Source organism: Berghia stephanieae, chromosome 1 (assembly GCF_034508935.2).
Source record: "Berghia stephanieae isolate SIO BIC M18660-M18661 chromosome 1, UCSD_Bste_1.3, whole genome shotgun sequence".
Taxonomy (NCBI): Eukaryota; Metazoa; Mollusca; class Gastropoda; order Nudibranchia; family Aeolidiidae; genus Berghia; species Berghia stephanieae.
The window spans coordinates 73,418,602-73,438,601 of record NC_088360.1 but is presented as its reverse complement, the minus strand read 5'-3'; the positions used below and the strand labels follow the sequence as shown (position 1 = coordinate 73,438,601).

At 34.6% G+C, this 20,000-nt stretch overlaps 1 protein-coding gene across 2 annotated transcripts in view; it reads right to left on the bottom strand.

Moving 5' to 3' along the window:
- LOC144956360 (uncharacterized) overlaps positions 1-19,651 on the bottom strand; it is a 32,274-nt gene extending 12,623 nt beyond the window's left edge. Inside the window, exons 1-5 of one of the 2 annotated variants that reach the window (XM_078886857.1) lie at positions 19,498-19,651; positions 10,685-10,748; positions 8,286-8,404; positions 6,185-6,284; positions 4,083-4,204 (exon numbers count right to left, since the gene is read on the bottom strand). In XM_078886857.1, the coding sequence (XP_078742983.1) occupies positions 4,083-4,204; positions 6,185-6,284; positions 8,286-8,404; positions 10,685-10,748; positions 19,498-19,549 (457 nt within the window). In that variant the 5' untranslated portion in view covers positions 19,550-19,651. The remainder of the gene's footprint in view (positions 1-4,082; positions 4,205-6,184; positions 6,285-8,285; positions 8,405-10,684; positions 10,749-19,497) is intronic. The other variant, XM_078886861.1, reaches the window with a different exon arrangement.
- Between the last annotated feature and the right edge of the window lie 349 nt (positions 19,652-20,000).

Genomic DNA, 20,000 nt, shown 5'->3' with positions numbered 1-20,000 from the left:
AGCTATCTTCAAAGGTAATGATGGTCGTTCCAGATTCTGAACATGCTCACGATTATTTTCAATCTAGCAAACTAAGAACGGATTTTGTGAAAAAAATGAAAAATACAATTGAACGTGTGACCGTGTCAAAAACTTTGTGAGAAATGAGAAATATGGGTAAACTGCTTTGGCTAGCAACTGATTGAACCGCTTTATCATCATCATCATCATCATCATCATCATCATCATCATCATCATCATCACCATCATCATCATCATCATCATCATCATCATCATCATCATCATAACCATCGTGGAGTGCCGAGAATCGATTCTCAGCCCTTTCATAACTGCTCTTCTTCCTGATATGTTATCTCCTATTGATTTTCATTTTTGTGCTGATGACATTTGGCTGTATACAAGACTTAATAATCAATATCTAATGGAAACTTATATAGCCAAGATAAAAGATGTGATGAAATTAAACAAACTTAAATTTAATGATGATATTATAGAAATAATAGTATTTGGTAATGAATATCTACTTTCAAAAATATTTACAGATGAGATACCAGTGGGCGATAAACAAGTTTCTGTGTTAGATATCTCGTTGTGTATTTGGATGAAGGCTATCCATGAAAGATCATGTCAAATAGATTTGTAAAAATCGTCGTTCTTAGCTTAGAGACACTGAGAGAATCCTGTATTATATTGATGACGATATTAGAAAGATGTTTAGAAATTTGTTACCATTAGATTGTTGTAATTCCCTTCTTTGTGAGTGTCAATGCAAACTATTTGATCAGTTTTATTCATTAGAAATAAAGCCTCTAGAGCTCTCTCTAAAAGAGAGATCACATACTGTGGAATGGGGTAACTCCAAATGCCCCCCCCCCCCCCACCAACATCCCCTCCGATTAAATATCTTATGTGATTTAGTCTTTAAAGACTAAAACAATCTAACACCAAACAATTCTACCAGTCAATACAAGATCTAAGTGGAAAACGCCCAGCCGTGGCAAGAAAATGCGTTAAAGACGCAAACGGTAATATACTTATCGACAACAACGAAATTTTGGAACGTTGGGCAGTATACATAAAAAATCTATACGCGGATGACAAAAGAGGGACAAACTTGGATAAAGAAATCTTTACTGTGAACACGGGTCCCCAGATTATGCGAGAAGAAGTAGAAGCTGCTTGCAAAGAGATGAAAAAGGGGAAAGCGGTAGGCCAAGATAGCTTCTCAATAGAATTGATTGACGCCCTCGACGATCTGGGAATAGACATTCTGACAAAAGCCTTTAATGTCTTATATGAAAAGGGTGAATTGCCTAATGTCTTAAGACAATCGGTATTCATTACGATACCCAAAAAACAAGGTACTATTGACTGTGACCAACACAGAACAATCAGCATAAGGAGCCAGGCCACAAAAATTATGTTAAGAATACTTATGAAAAGAATGAGGAGCAAGATCTCTCCAGAGATAAGTGACGAGCAGTTTGGTTTTGTTAAAGAACAGGGTACGGTAAATGCAATCTTTACATTGAAAACATTAATGCAACGGTCAATCGAAAAACAAAAATCACTTTATCTATGCTTCATTGATTATTCCAAAGCTTTTGATTCAGTACAGCACGATACGCTATTCAAAATCAGAAAAGATCGGTATAGACAGTAAAGACCTTCGACCTGTGAAAAACTTATATTGGAATCAAACAGCTTGTGTCAAACTGAATAATGAAACATCGGGTTTCTTTAACATCGAGAAGGGAGTAAGACAAAGTTGCGTCTTATCACCGGACCTTTTTAATATATATAGTGAAATAATATTCAAAGAAATTGAAGATATGAAAGGCGTCGTCGTTGGAGGGCAGAATATGAATAGCAAAAGATACGCAGACGATGGTACTCTGATGGTCTAATCTCCTGAACATCGCAGAAAATTTTCGATATAGTGGTTTGCAAAAGTGAAGAGATGGGCCTGAAACTAAATATTAAGAAAACCGAATGCATGGTGGTCTCAAAGAATGACAACAACGCGATCTTCCACTTGTCAAACAAAGGAGAGACCATCAAACAAGTAAAGAAATTTAAATATTTAGGAACTATCATCACCCATGACGCACGTGACATAGAGGATATAAAACAAAGAATAGCAATAGAAAAAAACGTGTTCCATAAAATGCGACCAGTTGTGTCAAACAACAACCTAAAGTTGAAGACCAGAATGAAAGTAGTAGAAACATATGTTATAAGTACCCTTTTATACGGTTGTGAAACGTGGACGCTTGACAAAGAATGTACGAGGAGGTTAGAGGCATTTGAGATGTGGGTGTATGGAAGAATGTTGAGGATATCATGGACAGACAGGTGTACGAACGAGGAAGTGTTGGAGAAGGTGAGAAAGAGAAGAATACTGATCGATAACATCAGAAAGAGGCAGTTACGCTTTCTGGGACATGTGTGGAGAAGAGACGGAATAGAAAAGTTGGTAACATCTGGGATGATCGAAGGAAAGAGAGCTAAAGGAAGACAAAGAATGACTTATTTAAATAACCTAAGAATGGCCAAATGTGACTTAAAAAGCAACACAGATTTCATGCGCACCGCAGAGGATCGTGATTCGTGGAGACAGTTGACCGGCAACGTGCTCAAGAGTACAACCCACGATGGATGATATGATTTATCTCCACATTGCAATAGCCAAGTGGGGCAAGGAGTGAAATTTATCAAATTGTGTACAATTTTCTATATTCGTTTATTAACTTTCATTATGGGGGGTGTAGAGGGGGGTGGAGTGAAGAGGGGGGGGGGGGCACATTTGGAGGATTTAGGATTGTCTTAAGCCATCCTAACTGGCCTTTGTCATCCAATTCCACAGTAACACCAGTCCTTCGGGAATTGAATTGGCTTCCTGTGAAATATAGGAAGAGATTCAAACTATTATGCTATAATTACATTCTCTAAATGGATTGACACCTGATTATGTGCAAAAACTAATTGAAAAATATTCATCCATAAGTAACTTAAAATCTTCTCAGTCCAAATTCGTAGAGCTTACTACAATCCCGAAATCAACTTTTGGTGAAAGGATTTTTCCTGTATTGCTCTATGCCGATGGAATGCACTCACAGCTCAGACAAGTCACGTGTCCTTTTACAGGCTAATGTTTTTTGAAGCATGTGTAGCCAATAAATTGTTTCTATACGCAAGCTCTTTGTGTCGTCATGAATTTGTTTGTTGTTTTGGTTAGTTTCTATCATAAAATAGCCGCAGTGCACGATGACTTCAGATTTTAGAAGCTATATAGATTCATAATATCATTATTATTTTTTTTTTAAATTATTATTACTATTATTATTATTATTATTATTATATTATTATTATTATTATTAATTATTATTATTATTATTATTATTATTATTATTATTATTATTATTATATTATTATTATTATATTATTATTATTATTATTATTATTATTATTATTATTTATTATTATTATTATTATTATATTATTATTATTATATTATTATTATTATATTTATTCAACATCATCATCATCATCATCATCATCATCATCATCATCATCATTTATCATTATTATTATTATTATTATTATTAGTAGTAGTAGTATTATTATTATTTATTATTATTATTATTATTATTATTATTATTATTATCATTATTATTATTATCATCATCATCATTATTATTATTATTATTATTATTATTATTATTATCATTATTATTATTATCATTAATATTATTATTATTATTATTATTATTATTATTATTATTATTATTATATTTTATTATTTTTATTATTACTTTTATTATCATCATCATCATCATCATCATCATCATCATCATCATCATCATCATCATCATCATCATCATCATCATTATCAACATTTCTTTTCTCTTTTCTTATTTTGGAACATTGAGCTCTAACAGGGTTTATTCTGATCTAACTCTCCTTGACGTGGTTTTCTCTACATCTCCACATTTATAGAACTTGGTTCTGGGTTGTCTTGTTTCTTTGTTGACCTTAAATGTAAAATGATAAAAATGTCACAGACATAACACGCTACATACCGTAATATTCTCGACATTCCTTTCGGTAATGGTCAAAAGCGCCTATCGTGGAGCCAATCCAATGAGCAGTGCACGAATTGTTGTAAGGGAGAAGACACTTCTCTGCCCGGTCAATTTCGCTGCTGAGGATAAATCAGGGTGTCAATAAAAGTGGGGAGGACGTAATTTTGTATCTGCAAGTCATCTTTAAAAGTATATAATACCTAATTCAAAATGATTAAGATCGATCAATGTACAATGGAAATGTTCCAACTAAATTGATGAAATACAGAATCGCGTGTTTCAACGCTCAATTTAAATTAACCGAATGATGAAAATTGAACTTTAAATCTATGATATAAAATTTGATCAACATTTGATGGGCTATATAAAATATATTTGAAGTTTGTAAAACATCTCTTTATCTAAATATAAAAGCAATTTAGTTAAAGCTTCTTATCCCGCCAGGTTTGGGACCTTGAAAAAACCTGGGGTAAAGCGAGTAGACATTATAAGGAGTGGGATATTTCTTGTTAAGGACTGATTTTTTAAATATGTTACTTAGTAGCATTATAATGCCTGTTTAAAGCTTGAAATAGTTTTAGTTAAAATATAAGACGTAAGATAAAATTAAACAGATTCTTTAATCCCAATGATAATTGAGACAAGAATCAATCCTGTGTAATTGGGGCACCATGCAGTAACTTTTGACATTTTGTTGTCGGGATCAAAAGGTTATTTATTGTTCTTATCCAAAATTAGCTTGTCAATTCATTGATGAATGACTGACGGCCGTATGAGGTCAATCTGAGCTGTTTTATACATGAAGGAATTATGCCATATTCGAACTTCTCGCGATAAGATGTTGGTTGTGTGAACCATTTTCAATCAAGATCATTGTCAGCACCTGTTTCATTCCGACTTAATGCTTGATTGAATTCATTTTAGCACAAACATTTTTATATTATACTGAAAGACATAAACTGTACCAACCTCATGGAAGTGTTGCTGAATATAAAATACTAGACGGGTTATTTCTAGATTTCCTGGATGTAAGCTTTGATTCATGCAATTTTACAATCAACAAAAAGTCTAGAAGAATTTTGTCTTGAGTTCAAACGATACAACAGTTATCCACATTTTACTCATATTCTTTGAGGTATTTCAAACATTTGTGCGTTGGAGTTCAATCTTTGAATGTGTTCAGGGCCCGTGAAAGAGGGAGAGGCCGTGAAATGTTTTGAAATGAAATTATCAATAAATGTGGTTGTGCCGTTTGGCCATACTAAGCTTGTGCCAATTACTTTTCTTATACACCAATCTCATTCAGGATATCCTCAGTTTTCTTTTATCTGTCCACAGAATACGAAACAATTAAATTTGTGTCGTCAGCATGTCTTGTGTTGTTTATAATTTGTTTATTTACTCTTCTCCACGCTGTCTATTATTTTCCTCATTATCTGCTGTGTAACTCGAGAATAGATCAGGTGACAGCACACAGCCTTACCCGATCCCTCTTTTATTAGCTAGAATTTGCTAATATTGCTGCTTATTCTCATTGCTGCTCTTTGTTATCAAAATATTTTTGAATTATCTTTAAATGTCTTACATCTAATAATATCCATCATCTTTGCGTGCTGTACCCTATCGAAAGCTTTTGTGTACTCAATGAAGCATTCACTACACTGGAGTTAAAAAGAGGTCTATACTCTTGTTGTTTTGTTTTTCTTGGCTTTTTATCATCATCATCATCATCATCATCATCATCATCATCATCATCATCATCATCATCATCATCATCATAATCATCATCATCATCATCATCATCATCATCATCATCACTATCATCATCATCATATTATTATTATTATTAATAATAATAATGATGATAATAATAATAATAATAATAATAATAATAATAATAATAATAATAATAATAATAATAATAATAATAATAATAATCACCATCATCAGCATCATCATTATCATCATCATCATCATCATCATCATCATCATCATCATCATCATCATCATCATCATCATCATCATCATCATCATCATATCAAAGATCATACTAAAATAATTATACAATCTGATATTATGTTTAAAAGCATTCCACTCACTTGCATATCGCTGCACGATTGGATGACATCTGTAAAATATACAACTCGTCTGTGCACAATCCAACGACGGAACGAATACAGTTATCGGACTTTACCCAATCTGGTGTCATAGAAAGGCGGACATTTTGTAACATATTTATAAATCCCAGCTTTCGTATTATCAGATGTCTTGATGACGTTTGATATAGGCAAAGAAGAACACTCCGCTTAACATCTATAATTAGGGAAATCCATAGTAATCTTCTATTATTATAGAAAGACGTATTGGATAGTTCAAGCTGAATATACATCTGTAGAGAGGAGTTGTCTTGTCATAAAAAGCTGACGATAATATGACAATTGAATATTTTAGACAATTGCGTTTGTGTTTATAAATGTCCAACGGCTATTAATTTGAAAGAAACATAATATATATACTCTTCTTCTGAACTCTGTATTTTTCACTTAACGAAAATATCTGCCGTGGACAAGCGCTTACCTACGTCTTTAGAGATGTATTCATAACAATCGGACTTAACGTACGCGCATCACCTGTCAGAAGAATCCATTAGATATACTGATTCGAATATTAAATTATAATGTGATGCAATAATCGTCAATTTGTCCCAATTTTTCGACTCTTTGAGAGGCTATCCCTCCCATTTCGTAATGCCAGTCATTAAAAAAAATTACTTTTCGTATTTACTTACAATATCTTAAACATCTTAAACGAAATGTGTCGTTATAATGATGCAACCGAACATTCATGAAGATTTTAAGAAATGAGAGGACAAGATCTCATTTTTTCACATGCTCCAGTCATCATTTTAACGAGGCTAATTGCAAATAATAAAACAAGAAGCTTCATGCTCAAATATAGATATTATGGATGCTCGTGCTTTGTTGATTTATACATTTTGAAACTCCAAAAATGAATACTATTTTACAGGTAGGTTCTATTGTGTTATTTGAAAATTTATCTCGTCTGAATAACATACGCACCCACAAAAGAAGGAGACCCTGCATAAATTAAGGGTCCATTGAGGATAATCAAATTTAGATTAAAATTTAAAATTATCTCGTTTGAAGTTAATATTTTCCCGACCCGAAGACGTTTTACATAGCGAGTCAGCTCCATCACCGAAAGGATTAATTTATTTCCTCACAATTATGATGATATATTTTTGCTAAAATATGCCTGATATGCCTGTTACATAGTGACATATATTTACATTTGAGCCCGATCACCTCTAAAGCATAATTTTATAATCTACTTATCCAAACGAAAAAAAAGATTAATATCTCCCTTTATTTCACCAGTTTAACTGCCGTACTCTGGAAAGATTTTCTTTCGAAGCTTCCCCGAATAATGTAGACATTTTGCCAATTGTAGCCGCCTGGAATTTGTGTAGCCGCCTAATTCTCGTAATACCCAGCACGCGGCGTGATGGCTTGAGTTCCCTCTGATTCAGACTAAAATAAGTACCCCGGTCCATTACCGGACAACATCCCAGTTGTTTAGCACAATAGGATATAATCCTGGCAGGATCTTGGTCAGAACCTAAAACGACACGACGTTAGTGGTGGAGAAAAGGATTGACCCGTGTGGTCAACTGAGGAGGAATCCAGCAGAATGTTCGGGCCTACCCGGAGAGGAGATGGGCGCCACCGAGTCGTTCAAGCCATTTGCAAAGACATAGGAAGCAGACAACGGAATGCCATACAGTTTGGTTGAGGCCCGGGTCAAGAACAACCGCGAAAGCCACTGATTCACTCCAGGGCAGATGTGATAAATTGGCTACTAGATAACAGACTCGTAAAACTCCTTAAGCACAATACGGTCATAGTCTCAGTCAAATCGTATGACTTGTGTTAGATAATTGCCAAAGATCATTGGAGCGCATTAAAAATATTGACGCAAATCAAGTAATTTACAATGTATGAATATAAAATGGGTTCCATTTCTATTGAATTGATTATTTTAAAACGCATTGATCATGTATAATTGCGGAAATGCTCTGTTCAACTGTGTATATTCATAATCAATTTAATTTTCCTCCAGAACTGCTCATTTTAATGGATCCCACCATTATTATGAATTAAAAGAGGCTGAGGACCCTACCTCCAGGGCACTTGTCTTGTTCATCTGTCAGTCTCTTGATGGCAGCTTTAATCTCTTGCTTGTCAGCTTCTGTGGTGAAATCGACACTTTGAAGACAGGCTATTTTGTCACCGTATTTGCTGGGAATTGACAATGGAAATCATAATATAAGTATTATAATTGTCGAGTTTCATAGCACATGCCGTAAGCTCCATCTCGTAAATAACACACTATCAATAAATGATGATGATGATGATGATGATGATGATGATGATGATGATGATGATGATGATGATGATGATGATGATGATGATGATGATGAAAAGACCAAGAAGGCCGACAATCACGTCAGCTGTTCTGTATCTTCCGTGTGTGTCTCATTTTTCTAATTTGAAGAAAGTGAAAGCATAAATATGTCTTGAACTTCTAACCACTATCCCGTTGCTGTGTTTTCTGTTTATCCAGACAATATCGGAAAAAAAGTTGGTTAGTTTTCACAAAACTTCTCTTAGCTTTTTTATTTGTTGCACTGGAGTGTTAACCTCATAAACGGCTATCGACAGGTTGGCGTCTGATCTGTTTGTTTTAGAAAAGAAGTGGTATCTGCCGAGTTCTTTTTCAAAACTTGAGCTTTTATATTACGCTATAGCCACTAAATGCGCTCAACGCGCTTTACAAAGGACCCCTAGTCAACAGCACCATTTAACATGTAGGACAAGACATGACACCTGTTAGGCGATATCACATTCTATTTCTGACAGAGACAACGCTGTTAACCACCAGGTCCTCATTTTTCACCTGAATACGGGAGAGAATAGTGAGTAAAGAGCCTTTTGCAAGGATTGAACTATGCGCCGCTCAGCGCAGGACTCGAACTCCGGACTTTCCGATCCGAAGGCTTATGTAATACAACAAGAACACACAGTCTCACATAGTTATGCATCTTGCCAGTTAACTGGCTCTCCCCATTGGAATATTTCTTTATTTGAAGCAAGGGAGGGGGAACGGAGTATTAAAATGTATTTTCTTATTTTTGATGGCGGGGAGAGGTGGAGTGATTAGCAAATCTATTTTGATGTTTCTAGCGGAAAGGAGAATTCGAGTAATAAAGATTTTAGGGGTTTAAGAATGGGGTTGGGGGTAGGAGAGGAGGCGAAGATCCTGGGGTTGTCGCCGTGAAATCTAAAACCTAGTTTATCGCTGAATCTGTTTAGAAATTATTCTATAAATTGACTATCCTTTATCTTTTTGTTTTGACAGCATTTAAACAATTAAAAAAAAATAGAGCTTATACAAATTGAAATTTAGCAAAATAAAACTTTTGACTGACGAAACATGGATAAAACTTCTTTTGGAAAGGATCACTTCTTTCAAAAAATTCATAATGTCCGACACCGGTACCCTTATCGTAGTTGTTTGGTTAGTGTCGATGCTATGCGCTTAGGTAAAATGTTCACAACATCCGCAAGTCAGATAAATCGTACCAACCCCAAAAACTATGTCTGAACTTGGATGTTTATAGACTGATATATACAATTTATTGAGAAATAGTTTTAAAACGAATGTCTGAAAATAATAACAAAGAGTTGAGTTTCGTCAATTTCGTTCCTTCTATACATTTTACAAACCACCATAGTAAGAATGTTGTAAATCTTGAATATTTGGCACCTCTTATCTTGAACTCCCTTCCAAGATATATATCAGAGACAGTAATGATGCAGAACTCTTTAAAACATCTTAAAACGTTTCTTTTTAATATGTAACACTGTAGAAGTATATCACTGTTTCATATTGCATGTTTGAGTTGTATGTTTGAGTGAAAGTAGCCGAGTTACTGTTAAGCGCTTGGTTCTTGTTGATATAAGGAGAAAGCGCTATATGAAAACCATATCGTTATTATTATTATTATTATTGTTTCAAATACTGAATGTATATCGTTTAAGTTTCACTTAAACGATCATTCCATGTTAACGAATGCCGTCAAAATGGATAAGCGGAAAATTCCCAATTTTCGACTGTATTGCATATAGACGCAACCTATCAAATAAAAGAAGTTGATAATAGGGTGAAAGATGCACCTGGCGACTTCTGTCTTTGGGGAAAACTATTTGACTTCTATTTGTCTTTACCTACTTGCCGCTTCTCCTACATAGAACGACAATTATCATCATCATCCTCTTCATCATCATCATCATCATCATCATCATCATCATCATCATCATCATCATCATTATCATCATCATCATCATCATCATCATCATCATCATCATCATCATCATCATCATCATCATCATCATCCTCGTCATCATCGTCATCATCTACGCAATCGCTGCCATCATCGCAATTACAACAATGATAAAAGTATTTAGGATGATATCTATTAGAATATATCAATTATTTATGAAAGTACTCAAACTCACCCACAGAAGGGATCCTTAGATAGACAGTATTGTTCGTGTTCTTGAGCCGTGTAAAGAGCTGTTCCTGTTGTATTAGATGAAATGAAATATTAATCCTATGCGTTTACTTTTAAAAACAATGCCAGCTGGGTAGATAGAACGAAATTGACGTCACTCCGCTCTTTGTTAGTGTTTTAGTCAGTCATTTTCTGATTAGTTCTTATTAACTGGATTTATAAGGCTAAAAACAGTCAAAGTTACACATAGTTTTGCGTTTTGGTTTGCGATATCCGGCTGGTGAAATGTTGTGAGTAAATAACCTAAACGCACAGCATCAATATTCCGTACAATACACAAAACTATGTGTAATCTTAAACGTCTATGATCTGATTAATACAATTTAGGGAGAACTAAATGGCTGGCTAAATACAATAACAAAAAGCTGAGTGACACCAATTTCGTTCTATTTCGAATCTATTCATACACTCAGAAAGTCATCAGTCAGTACAATGAGCGATTTGGCTTGGCGACTCGTCTTTTAACACGGCCAAGTAACAGTAAACGTAAACGTTTCACAAATAAATATTATGGCCACTGCTACAAAAATGGAATGGACATTAAAATGAGATTTCTAAGGTGGACTCTTACTTGAAATATTTATCAGGAAAAAGGATATTATCTTGATGTTTTAAAACTGTTAAACCTGTCAATTCTTTGAATTCTAAGGCTTGCGAGTATTTGGTTGTTTGCTTGCTTCTTTGTTTTTCTTTTCTTTTTTTTAATTCTTTATTTTCTTTGTTGTTTTTATTGCGGGGGTGGGTTTGTTTGTTATTCTTTTTTTTTTTTTTTTGGTTTTGGTTTTGTTCATTTTCTTTTGTCTTTTGGGTTTTTCGTTTTGTTTTGGCTCTCCTATTTTTTTGTGGTTTGTTATTTTTGTTTTGTTTTTATTTTTTTTTTTTTTTTGTTTGTTTGTTTGTTTGATTGGTTGTTTGACTGATGTTTTCATTTCCAAATAAAGGTCAATGTTTGAGTAAAATTTCTCTCATCAGAATAAGAAAATGTGATCTTTTTCTCATTACTCTAGTGCATCAAATAGGGTTGGATGGTAATAGTAATAGAAGGGGGGGGGGGGGGGGGTGCACTAGGAGAAACTTCAATAGAAAGGGGTCGGAATAGAAGGGTGGGGGTGCGCAATTTGACAAAAGAAGTAGTGGAGAGAGAGGCCGCATTTTGACCAATCCATAGGAGGAGGGATGCACATTTTGGGCATTTGTAATGTAGGCGAGACGAGATGGGTTGTTTAAAATGGCTTTCTTTCAATCAGATATTATCCTGTAAGTAAATTAACGGCGACAGCTTTTTAAGGACTTTTTCTTCTTTTTATTTCCTTGTTTTATTTGGCACACTTCGTGAGCTGAAAGTTATAGAAGGGGTGGGGGGGGGGGGTGCAAAAAAGCTTCGGGAGGCGGGGGGGGGGGGGGTGCGTATAAATTCTGAAAAAAAATAGATGCGGGGCCTGTCGATTTGATTCAATAGAGTATGTTCCTATAATGGTAGTGTGTTGAGTGTCTGCAAGTCAGAGATTGCAAATCAATGACATGATGTAGAGTTATTTTTTCCTATATCATGCATGATAATAAATACTACCATCAAAGTGAAACTATTCTCATCTCTTCAGATTATTTTCACCGCAATGTTTTGAGAGAATTTGTTATAGGGGTGGAAAAACATTATTGAGATTTTGTTGTCTCAAATTAAAACTTTGTTCGAGTTTATTTGACATGGATATTGATTTGCCTTCAGGTGGAAAACGTCGCCAGATTTATGTCGACGAATGACACGTATTTGAATTAGGTGAGTTTGGGCCTAAAACAATATGAAATAAACGGTCGTGTTAATGATTGTGTGTGTCTGATAAAAGTAAATAAAGCGATAAAAATGAGCATGGACGATGATGATGATGATAATGAGGAGGAGGAGGAGGAGGAAAAGGAGGAGGAGGAGGATGAGATGATGTTGGGATGTTATGATGCATTATATGTATGATATCTGATATCATATATCAATCATCATCATCTTCATCATCATCATCATCATTCATCATCACCCATCATCATCTATAATCAATTCATCATCATCATCATTATCATCATCATATATCATTATCTAATCATTATATATATTCATCATATATATTATATTATTATTATTATTATTAATTATTATTATTATTATTATTATTATATTATTATTAATTATTATTATTATTATTATTATTATTATTATTATTATTATTATTATTATTATTATTATTATTATTATTATATATTTTATTATTTATTATTATTATATATTATTATATAATTATTATTATATTATTATTATTATTATTATTATATATTATATATTATTATTATTATTATTATTATTATTATTATTATTTATTTATTATTATTATATATTTCATTATTATTTTTATTATTATTATTATTATTATTATTATTATTATTATTATTATTATTATTATTATTATTATTATATTATTATTATTTCAAGGATTCATAGTGTCAATAAAAGCAAATACAGTAAAGATGTGTCTTGAGATTCTTTTTAAAGGCAGGTAAAGACTTACACTCCCTCAGACCACGTGGTAGTTCATTCTAAATCTTGGGGCCGAAACAAGCAAACGATCTATCATCAAATTTTTTTCTTGATCTTTTTTCCAAAATTTTCGTTTGGTCATTACATGATCTTAAAGTATAATTTTCAAATTTTCACATGACCACGTGATCTGTGAGATATGCCGGTGATATACCAGTCAAACACTTATAAACAAGACACGCTGCTTTGTAATATGTGCGCTTTTCAATGGGCAACCAATAGCTAGGGGAATTAGGGTAAAATTGTGCAATTAGTGATGAAAGCACCAAAGTTGGTACAAAGTAACTTGAGACCACTATTAATCGATGTTGATATAGAACCACATTGAGAAATTCCTCTAACAGTGTAAAATAGGGAGATGAAAATCCGCCTATTGAGCTATATTAAAACAAAGGGACGTAATCCAGGAAATATTTGTTGACAATTCGGCGCTTTAATAATATATTATTTTTAGTCCATGTAAGCGGTTGATTATTTTGGCTTAAATAATTATCATTGTTAAAAATGTGACTTTATGTGATATAGGACCGTATGGGCCGGTAGTATAGCTTTATTATGAGGACTGGAAGGGTGGTGGTGGGAGAGGAGGAGATGGTGCTGGTGTTAGTTTTTATTGTATTGTGTTGGTCGTCATCGTGGTGAAGATGATGGAGGAAGTGATGTTGGTGATAATGATGATGATGATGAGGTAATTGTGGTGATAATAGTAGTGATGATGGTGATGATGATGATGATGTTGATGAGGTGGTGGTGGTTGTGATCTTGGTAGTGATGATGATGATGTTGATGATGATGACGAAGATGATGATCAGGATGATGTTGTGGTAGTGGTAGTGGTAGTGGTAGTGGTGATGATGATGATGATGATGATGATGATGATGATGATGATGATGGTGGTGGTGGGGATGAGGATGAGGTGGTGGTGATCGTGGTAGCGGTGATGATGAAGATGATGATGATGATGATGATGATGATGAGATGATGATATGATGATGATGATCATGATCATGATGACGATGATAATGATGAGTATGGTGATGATGAAGTGGTGGTGGTGATAGTGGTAATGATTATGGTGATGTTGGTAACTATTAATTCCGAAAATGAAAGACTTTCTTGGTGACGTATATTAACATTTTTAGATGATGAGGATCCAACAAAAATCATATTTATTAGACAAATGACTGTGGAACACATTTTTCTTGGGAGGCTTGAGAGAATTCAACAGCAGCCTTTTCTAGTTTATTCTGATCTCTTTGAATTATTTTAACGGCGCAAGATAAGCCAATACCTCGTTGTCAGCCTTTTTTCATGGCAGTGTGGTCAAGAACTATATGTTGTCTTATTGAAGGCTAAAAATGTTTCCTTTCCTGAGATTAGCTGTCGAGGCCTGGTTGTCTGTCTCTGAACCTGATTGGGTGAACATACGACTGGGTGCAACTTTCACTGCATTCTTTGCTATACATCTTGATGAATTCTGACAATTTATGGACTCTTTCTCTCTCTCTATCTCTCTCTCTCTCTCTCTCTCTCTCTCTCTCTCTCTCTCTCTCTCTCTCTTTGCTCTGTTCTATACTTGGATGTTTTATATTTAGCATGGCTCCAGAAAGGAGCGCTTTTGTGAAACACAACGAATAACAGCTTGCAACAACCTAACAAAAAACATGAATAAACAACTCCAAACAGATGCTATATTATTAGACTTTAGTAAATCATTTGATAAAGTCAATTACCATACTCTGGCTATTAAACTGCGGAGATATGGAATCATGAGTCACACACACGACTGGAAAATGGATTTTCTCACTAATCGTAAACAACTGAAAGAGCAATGTCAGACTCAGCTCCAGTACTATAGGTGTGCCCCTAGGTACCGTACTGGGTCCCCTCTTGTTCCTTATTTACATCAATGATTTGCCTGAAAGATTGCCACTAGGACTGAGACTATTTGCGGATGATAGCCTTTTGTACAGAGCATAAGAAAGACTCAGAAATTTTTCATCGGGACCTTGATTCCAAAAATTACCAATTAAAGAAAGATAATACACAATACACAACAACACACTAGAAGACGTCACCAAAGCAAAATATCTCGGAGTAACGATAAACAATCGCCTGACCTGGAAAGACCACATTGCAAACATATACAGGAAGACAAACTCCACCCTGGGATTCTTGAGAAGAAACCTCTTCGGCTACAAAGTATTCATAAAAGAGAAATGCGATAAAGTTTATGTTAGACCAACACTCGAGTAAAGCGGTAAGGTATGGGGTCCCGATCACACCTCCGAAATTAGGTAAATAGAATCAATCAAAAAAGTTGTAAAATTCGTTCAACAAAATGCTCAACCAAATTAAAGTCATATATGACACCCATTTGGAACCTTTGAAGGAAAGGAGAGAGAAGAATAAACTAAATGTATTTTACAAAGGTCAGAAAAACCAGGTCAGGTGTCATTACACGGCCTCCAACAGAACAAGACGAAACCTGGCAAATTTATGTTGCCACAATCTAGAGTTGACTACCCTCTTCACTCGTTTCTGCCCTCAACTATAAGACTTAGGAACAATTTGGATAACTCCCAGTAAAACAATTGAGTATGCTGCTGCTAAGCCTTCCACGAGGAAGTTTCAGCTTGAAGAGGAAGAGGAAGAAGAAGAAACAATTTCAGCAACAGCAAAACTAGAACTTTGTTTGTTTTAGTAATATTCAGCATTTTTTGATGTTCATAAAACGGACATGACAAATCTTCTGATAATGAACTCCCTGCGCAATCAAATCGGCATTTGAGAATATGGAGAGAATCTGGACATCGTTTATAATTTCTGCAGCCACGCGGATATTTTCGTTCATGTCTTTTGTCATTATTGAATGGAGGGAAGTTTCATCTTATTGTTGCGAAGCATACAATGGTCCTATTTCTTATGGTAACGTCATCTGAGGGAAAACGCATATTCTGTCTCCTTGGACAGTGGGATGATGAGAGATTGTCTAGATCGGGATAATTTAACACGTTTTCTTGTTATTTCTCATTTTTCACAGCGAGCCTTCTGATTTTTTGTGGCCGTATATCAAGAGCGACAGAATTTGTGCCATTTGGTATCATTTTGCTTCAGGACCTCCAGTGTATCCTCAGAACGGTCTTCAACAGACAAATCTAGCTTGTCACTATCATTTGCATAATCCATTAAAAGACTTAACACCATAAGAACGCTACGCTACAAAAGTCACGTACCATTGGCCACAATATTTCCGCTTTGACAGAGCTGGGCATTCTAATTTTTATTTTTTTAACCTCTTGACAATTTAATCATTTTGACCAATCCACCTCAATACTGCACTTTGCCATTATATAATTGTCAGTAGTTAGTACAAGATTTAGTACATTGTCAATGCCATGATTTAATGGGTTAAGTGACTTGATCACGGGATTGTTGGTGATGGGGTTGAGGCGGTTCATGACGGTCATGTTAAAGAAGATGACGACACGGACATTTTCAACCTGAAATTTGATTTGAACCATATTATTACGCAAACCACAATAATAACATAACTGTATTGAATTAGTGTGACACATAAAATTGATGCTTAAGCGATTTCTAGTTGCTCGGTATGCTGCTAATGATGATGACGATGACGATGACGATGATGATGCTGATGATGATGATGATGATGATGATGATCATGATCATCATCATCATCATCATCATCATCATCATCATCATCATCATCATCATCATCATCATCATCACCATTATTATTATTATTTATTATTATTATTATTATTATTATTATTATTATTATATTATTATTATTATCATTATTATTATTATTATTATTATTATTATCATTATTATTATCATTATTATTATTATTATTATTATTATTATTATTATTATTATATTATTACTATTATTATGAGGTGGGTAAAAGGCGACAGAGTTCAAGTAGACACCGTTTCGTGACCTCGCCGACCCGAAAGCAGACGACACAAGTAGCAACCACAGAATGCGATGCATTGTTTATAGATATCTTCACATGAGCGGGAGTCTATTAATATTTCTAATTTAATATGACATTAAGAAAATAAAAAATTATACTCTTTGAAAGTTATCGGAATATACAAAAGATATGAGAGGGAAAAAATCATTTGTTTTTTTGGGTTTTTTCGTATTCGTATTCGACCACCAAAACTTTGATTTCGATTTCACAACAATCTCATCTTCCGCGTTCCAATGCCGGTAAAATTTGAAAAAACCAAATTGATATGCTTTTGGATTAAAAACAAATACTTTTGAAAATTATGTTACTCTCTTGGTAAATGAATGAATTTGATAAGTTGTATGTTATGAATAAATTTTAGTTAATGATAAGTTATACTTCCAATTTCGATTTAAGCAACTGTGTACTCGGTACCGATGACGTAGTCTGTGACCTTTTGACACCAAAGCAAAATGTCGTTGTGAAGGCGGCAAGTTTCATCACCACTGTGAATTTTTACACGATTTAAATTGCTGATATCTCAGCTCTTGGAGTAATGAGAAAGTGGTTCTATATCACAATTTAAACCTTAGAGCACGAACTTTTTTTCATAAAAAAATCATGCTTTCATCACTAATTTGCACAATTCGGGGGTTTTGTGTCCCTAATTCCCCCAGCTACAATGGAGAGAGCCCAACAAGGGGGTTGCATGATCAAATTTTCGTTTGCCAAAAACGAATCTTGCTGCACTGTTTTGCAGTAGTTGTAATTGTTTTATAGAAGCCTGAGGCAAGTTGACAAGCAGAGAGTTACAATAATCTAGTTTCGAAAAAATGAGGGAGACAACCAATGTTTTACATGTTCCAATTGTAATATACTGACGGATCGAACTGATTTTCTTCAATTGAAAGTATAAAGATTTACAGAGAGCAGAAATGTGAGCTGACATTCTCATTTCTGAATCAAAATAGACACCCCAATTTTTCACAGTCTTTGAAACTCTGATCTTTTCACCCCCAATCAACACCTCAAGACCATCATTCACTTTCAACTGCGCTCTATTTCCCACAATCATTACTTCTGTTTTTGACTCATTCATTTTCAACTTGTTTGCATTCATCCACTCTTTTACATCCGTCACACATTCTTCCACACGTTTCACAATATTTTCGAGATTTTTAGTTTTATCAGTAGCATAAAGTTGCCTATCATCTGCATAGAGATGATAGCGCAGCTCATGACCAGTGATGACATTAGATAATGGAGAAGTATACAAAACAAAAAGAATCGGACCCAAAACAGAGCCTTGGGGAACACCAAAAGACAATGTATGTTGACGAGAAAGTTTATCTAAAATCATAACCTGTTGCTTTCTGTCATCTAAATAAGATTCAAACCACTGCAAGACAGTCCCAGATAAGCCAAAAGTTATATTAAGTCGTTTAATGAGAATGCCGTGGCCAATAGTGTCAAAAGCCGAAAGGTCTAACAATGTCAGAAGAGAAACAGAACCTTTATCTAAAACATCAAGCACATCACTCGCAACACAGCACAGAGCCGTTTCTGTGCTGTGGTAAGAACGATAAGCTGACTGAAATTTTTCCCATAGATTGTTTTCTTGGAGATGCTGTGAAAGGCGTCTGATTACAACTTTTTCAAGGATTTTAGAAAGAAATGGCAGATTTGAGACGGGACGGTAGTTTCTAATTTCATTTACACCGAGGTTTTGCTTTTTTATGAGAGGCTTTACAATTGCATGTTTATAGATATCTGGGACTTGTCCTGAGATAAGTGACTGATTTATAATATGACTTATACACGGTAACAACTCAGGAAGACATAATTTCATTAGTTGGTAAAGGATCTAAATCACATGACTTCGGGTGAGATGAACAAATTATTTTAGAAATCTCTTCATCAGTTGTTTCAGATAAGGATAAGAGTGATAGTGGTGACAATTCTAATGGTGGTGGGGGAGGTGGTGTGTGTGTGTGTGTGTTTGTGTGTGTGTGTGTGTGTGTGTGTGTGCTGTTGTTGCTACTATTGATGATGACGAAGACGACGACGACTACGATGACTACGACGACGACGACGACGACGATGATGATGATGATGATGATGATGATGATGATGATGATGATGATGATGATGATGATGATGATAACCACGACTAACTAGCGATGGTACTCACCAAAGCCGACGGCAAGGCAGAACATGAAACTGATAAGCAAAGAAGTCTTCATCCTGTTTGGTCAATGAAAAGCTTTGAGTGATTGCTCCTGAAAAGTTGCACAGTGAAAGTGAAGATCAGGACTGAATAATTGTTTTATAATCAGACTATCTTGGTTTTTAAACAATCTTAATTGTTTTGAATACTGTAGTCCATTCCAAGCACAGTGCGCACGGAATATTGCAAATTCCTCCAAAGTTACAAAATGTGGTTACGTGATTTTTTTGCATGCGGGCTTATATTTTAAGTGACGTTAAGAATTTTGAATACCGATAGTGATATACCAAACAGTTTTCTCACAATGCGGAATTCCTTTGATCTTTTCATCGTTTGCAATAAAATATGACTCAAGCTTTAAAAGGTTTACAGTAACGGTGTGTTGATTCTCTTTCCCGTGGGGAAAATATTCATAACAAAGTTGCATACAGTGGCGTAGCTTAGCAAATAATTTTGGGTTGTTTGAA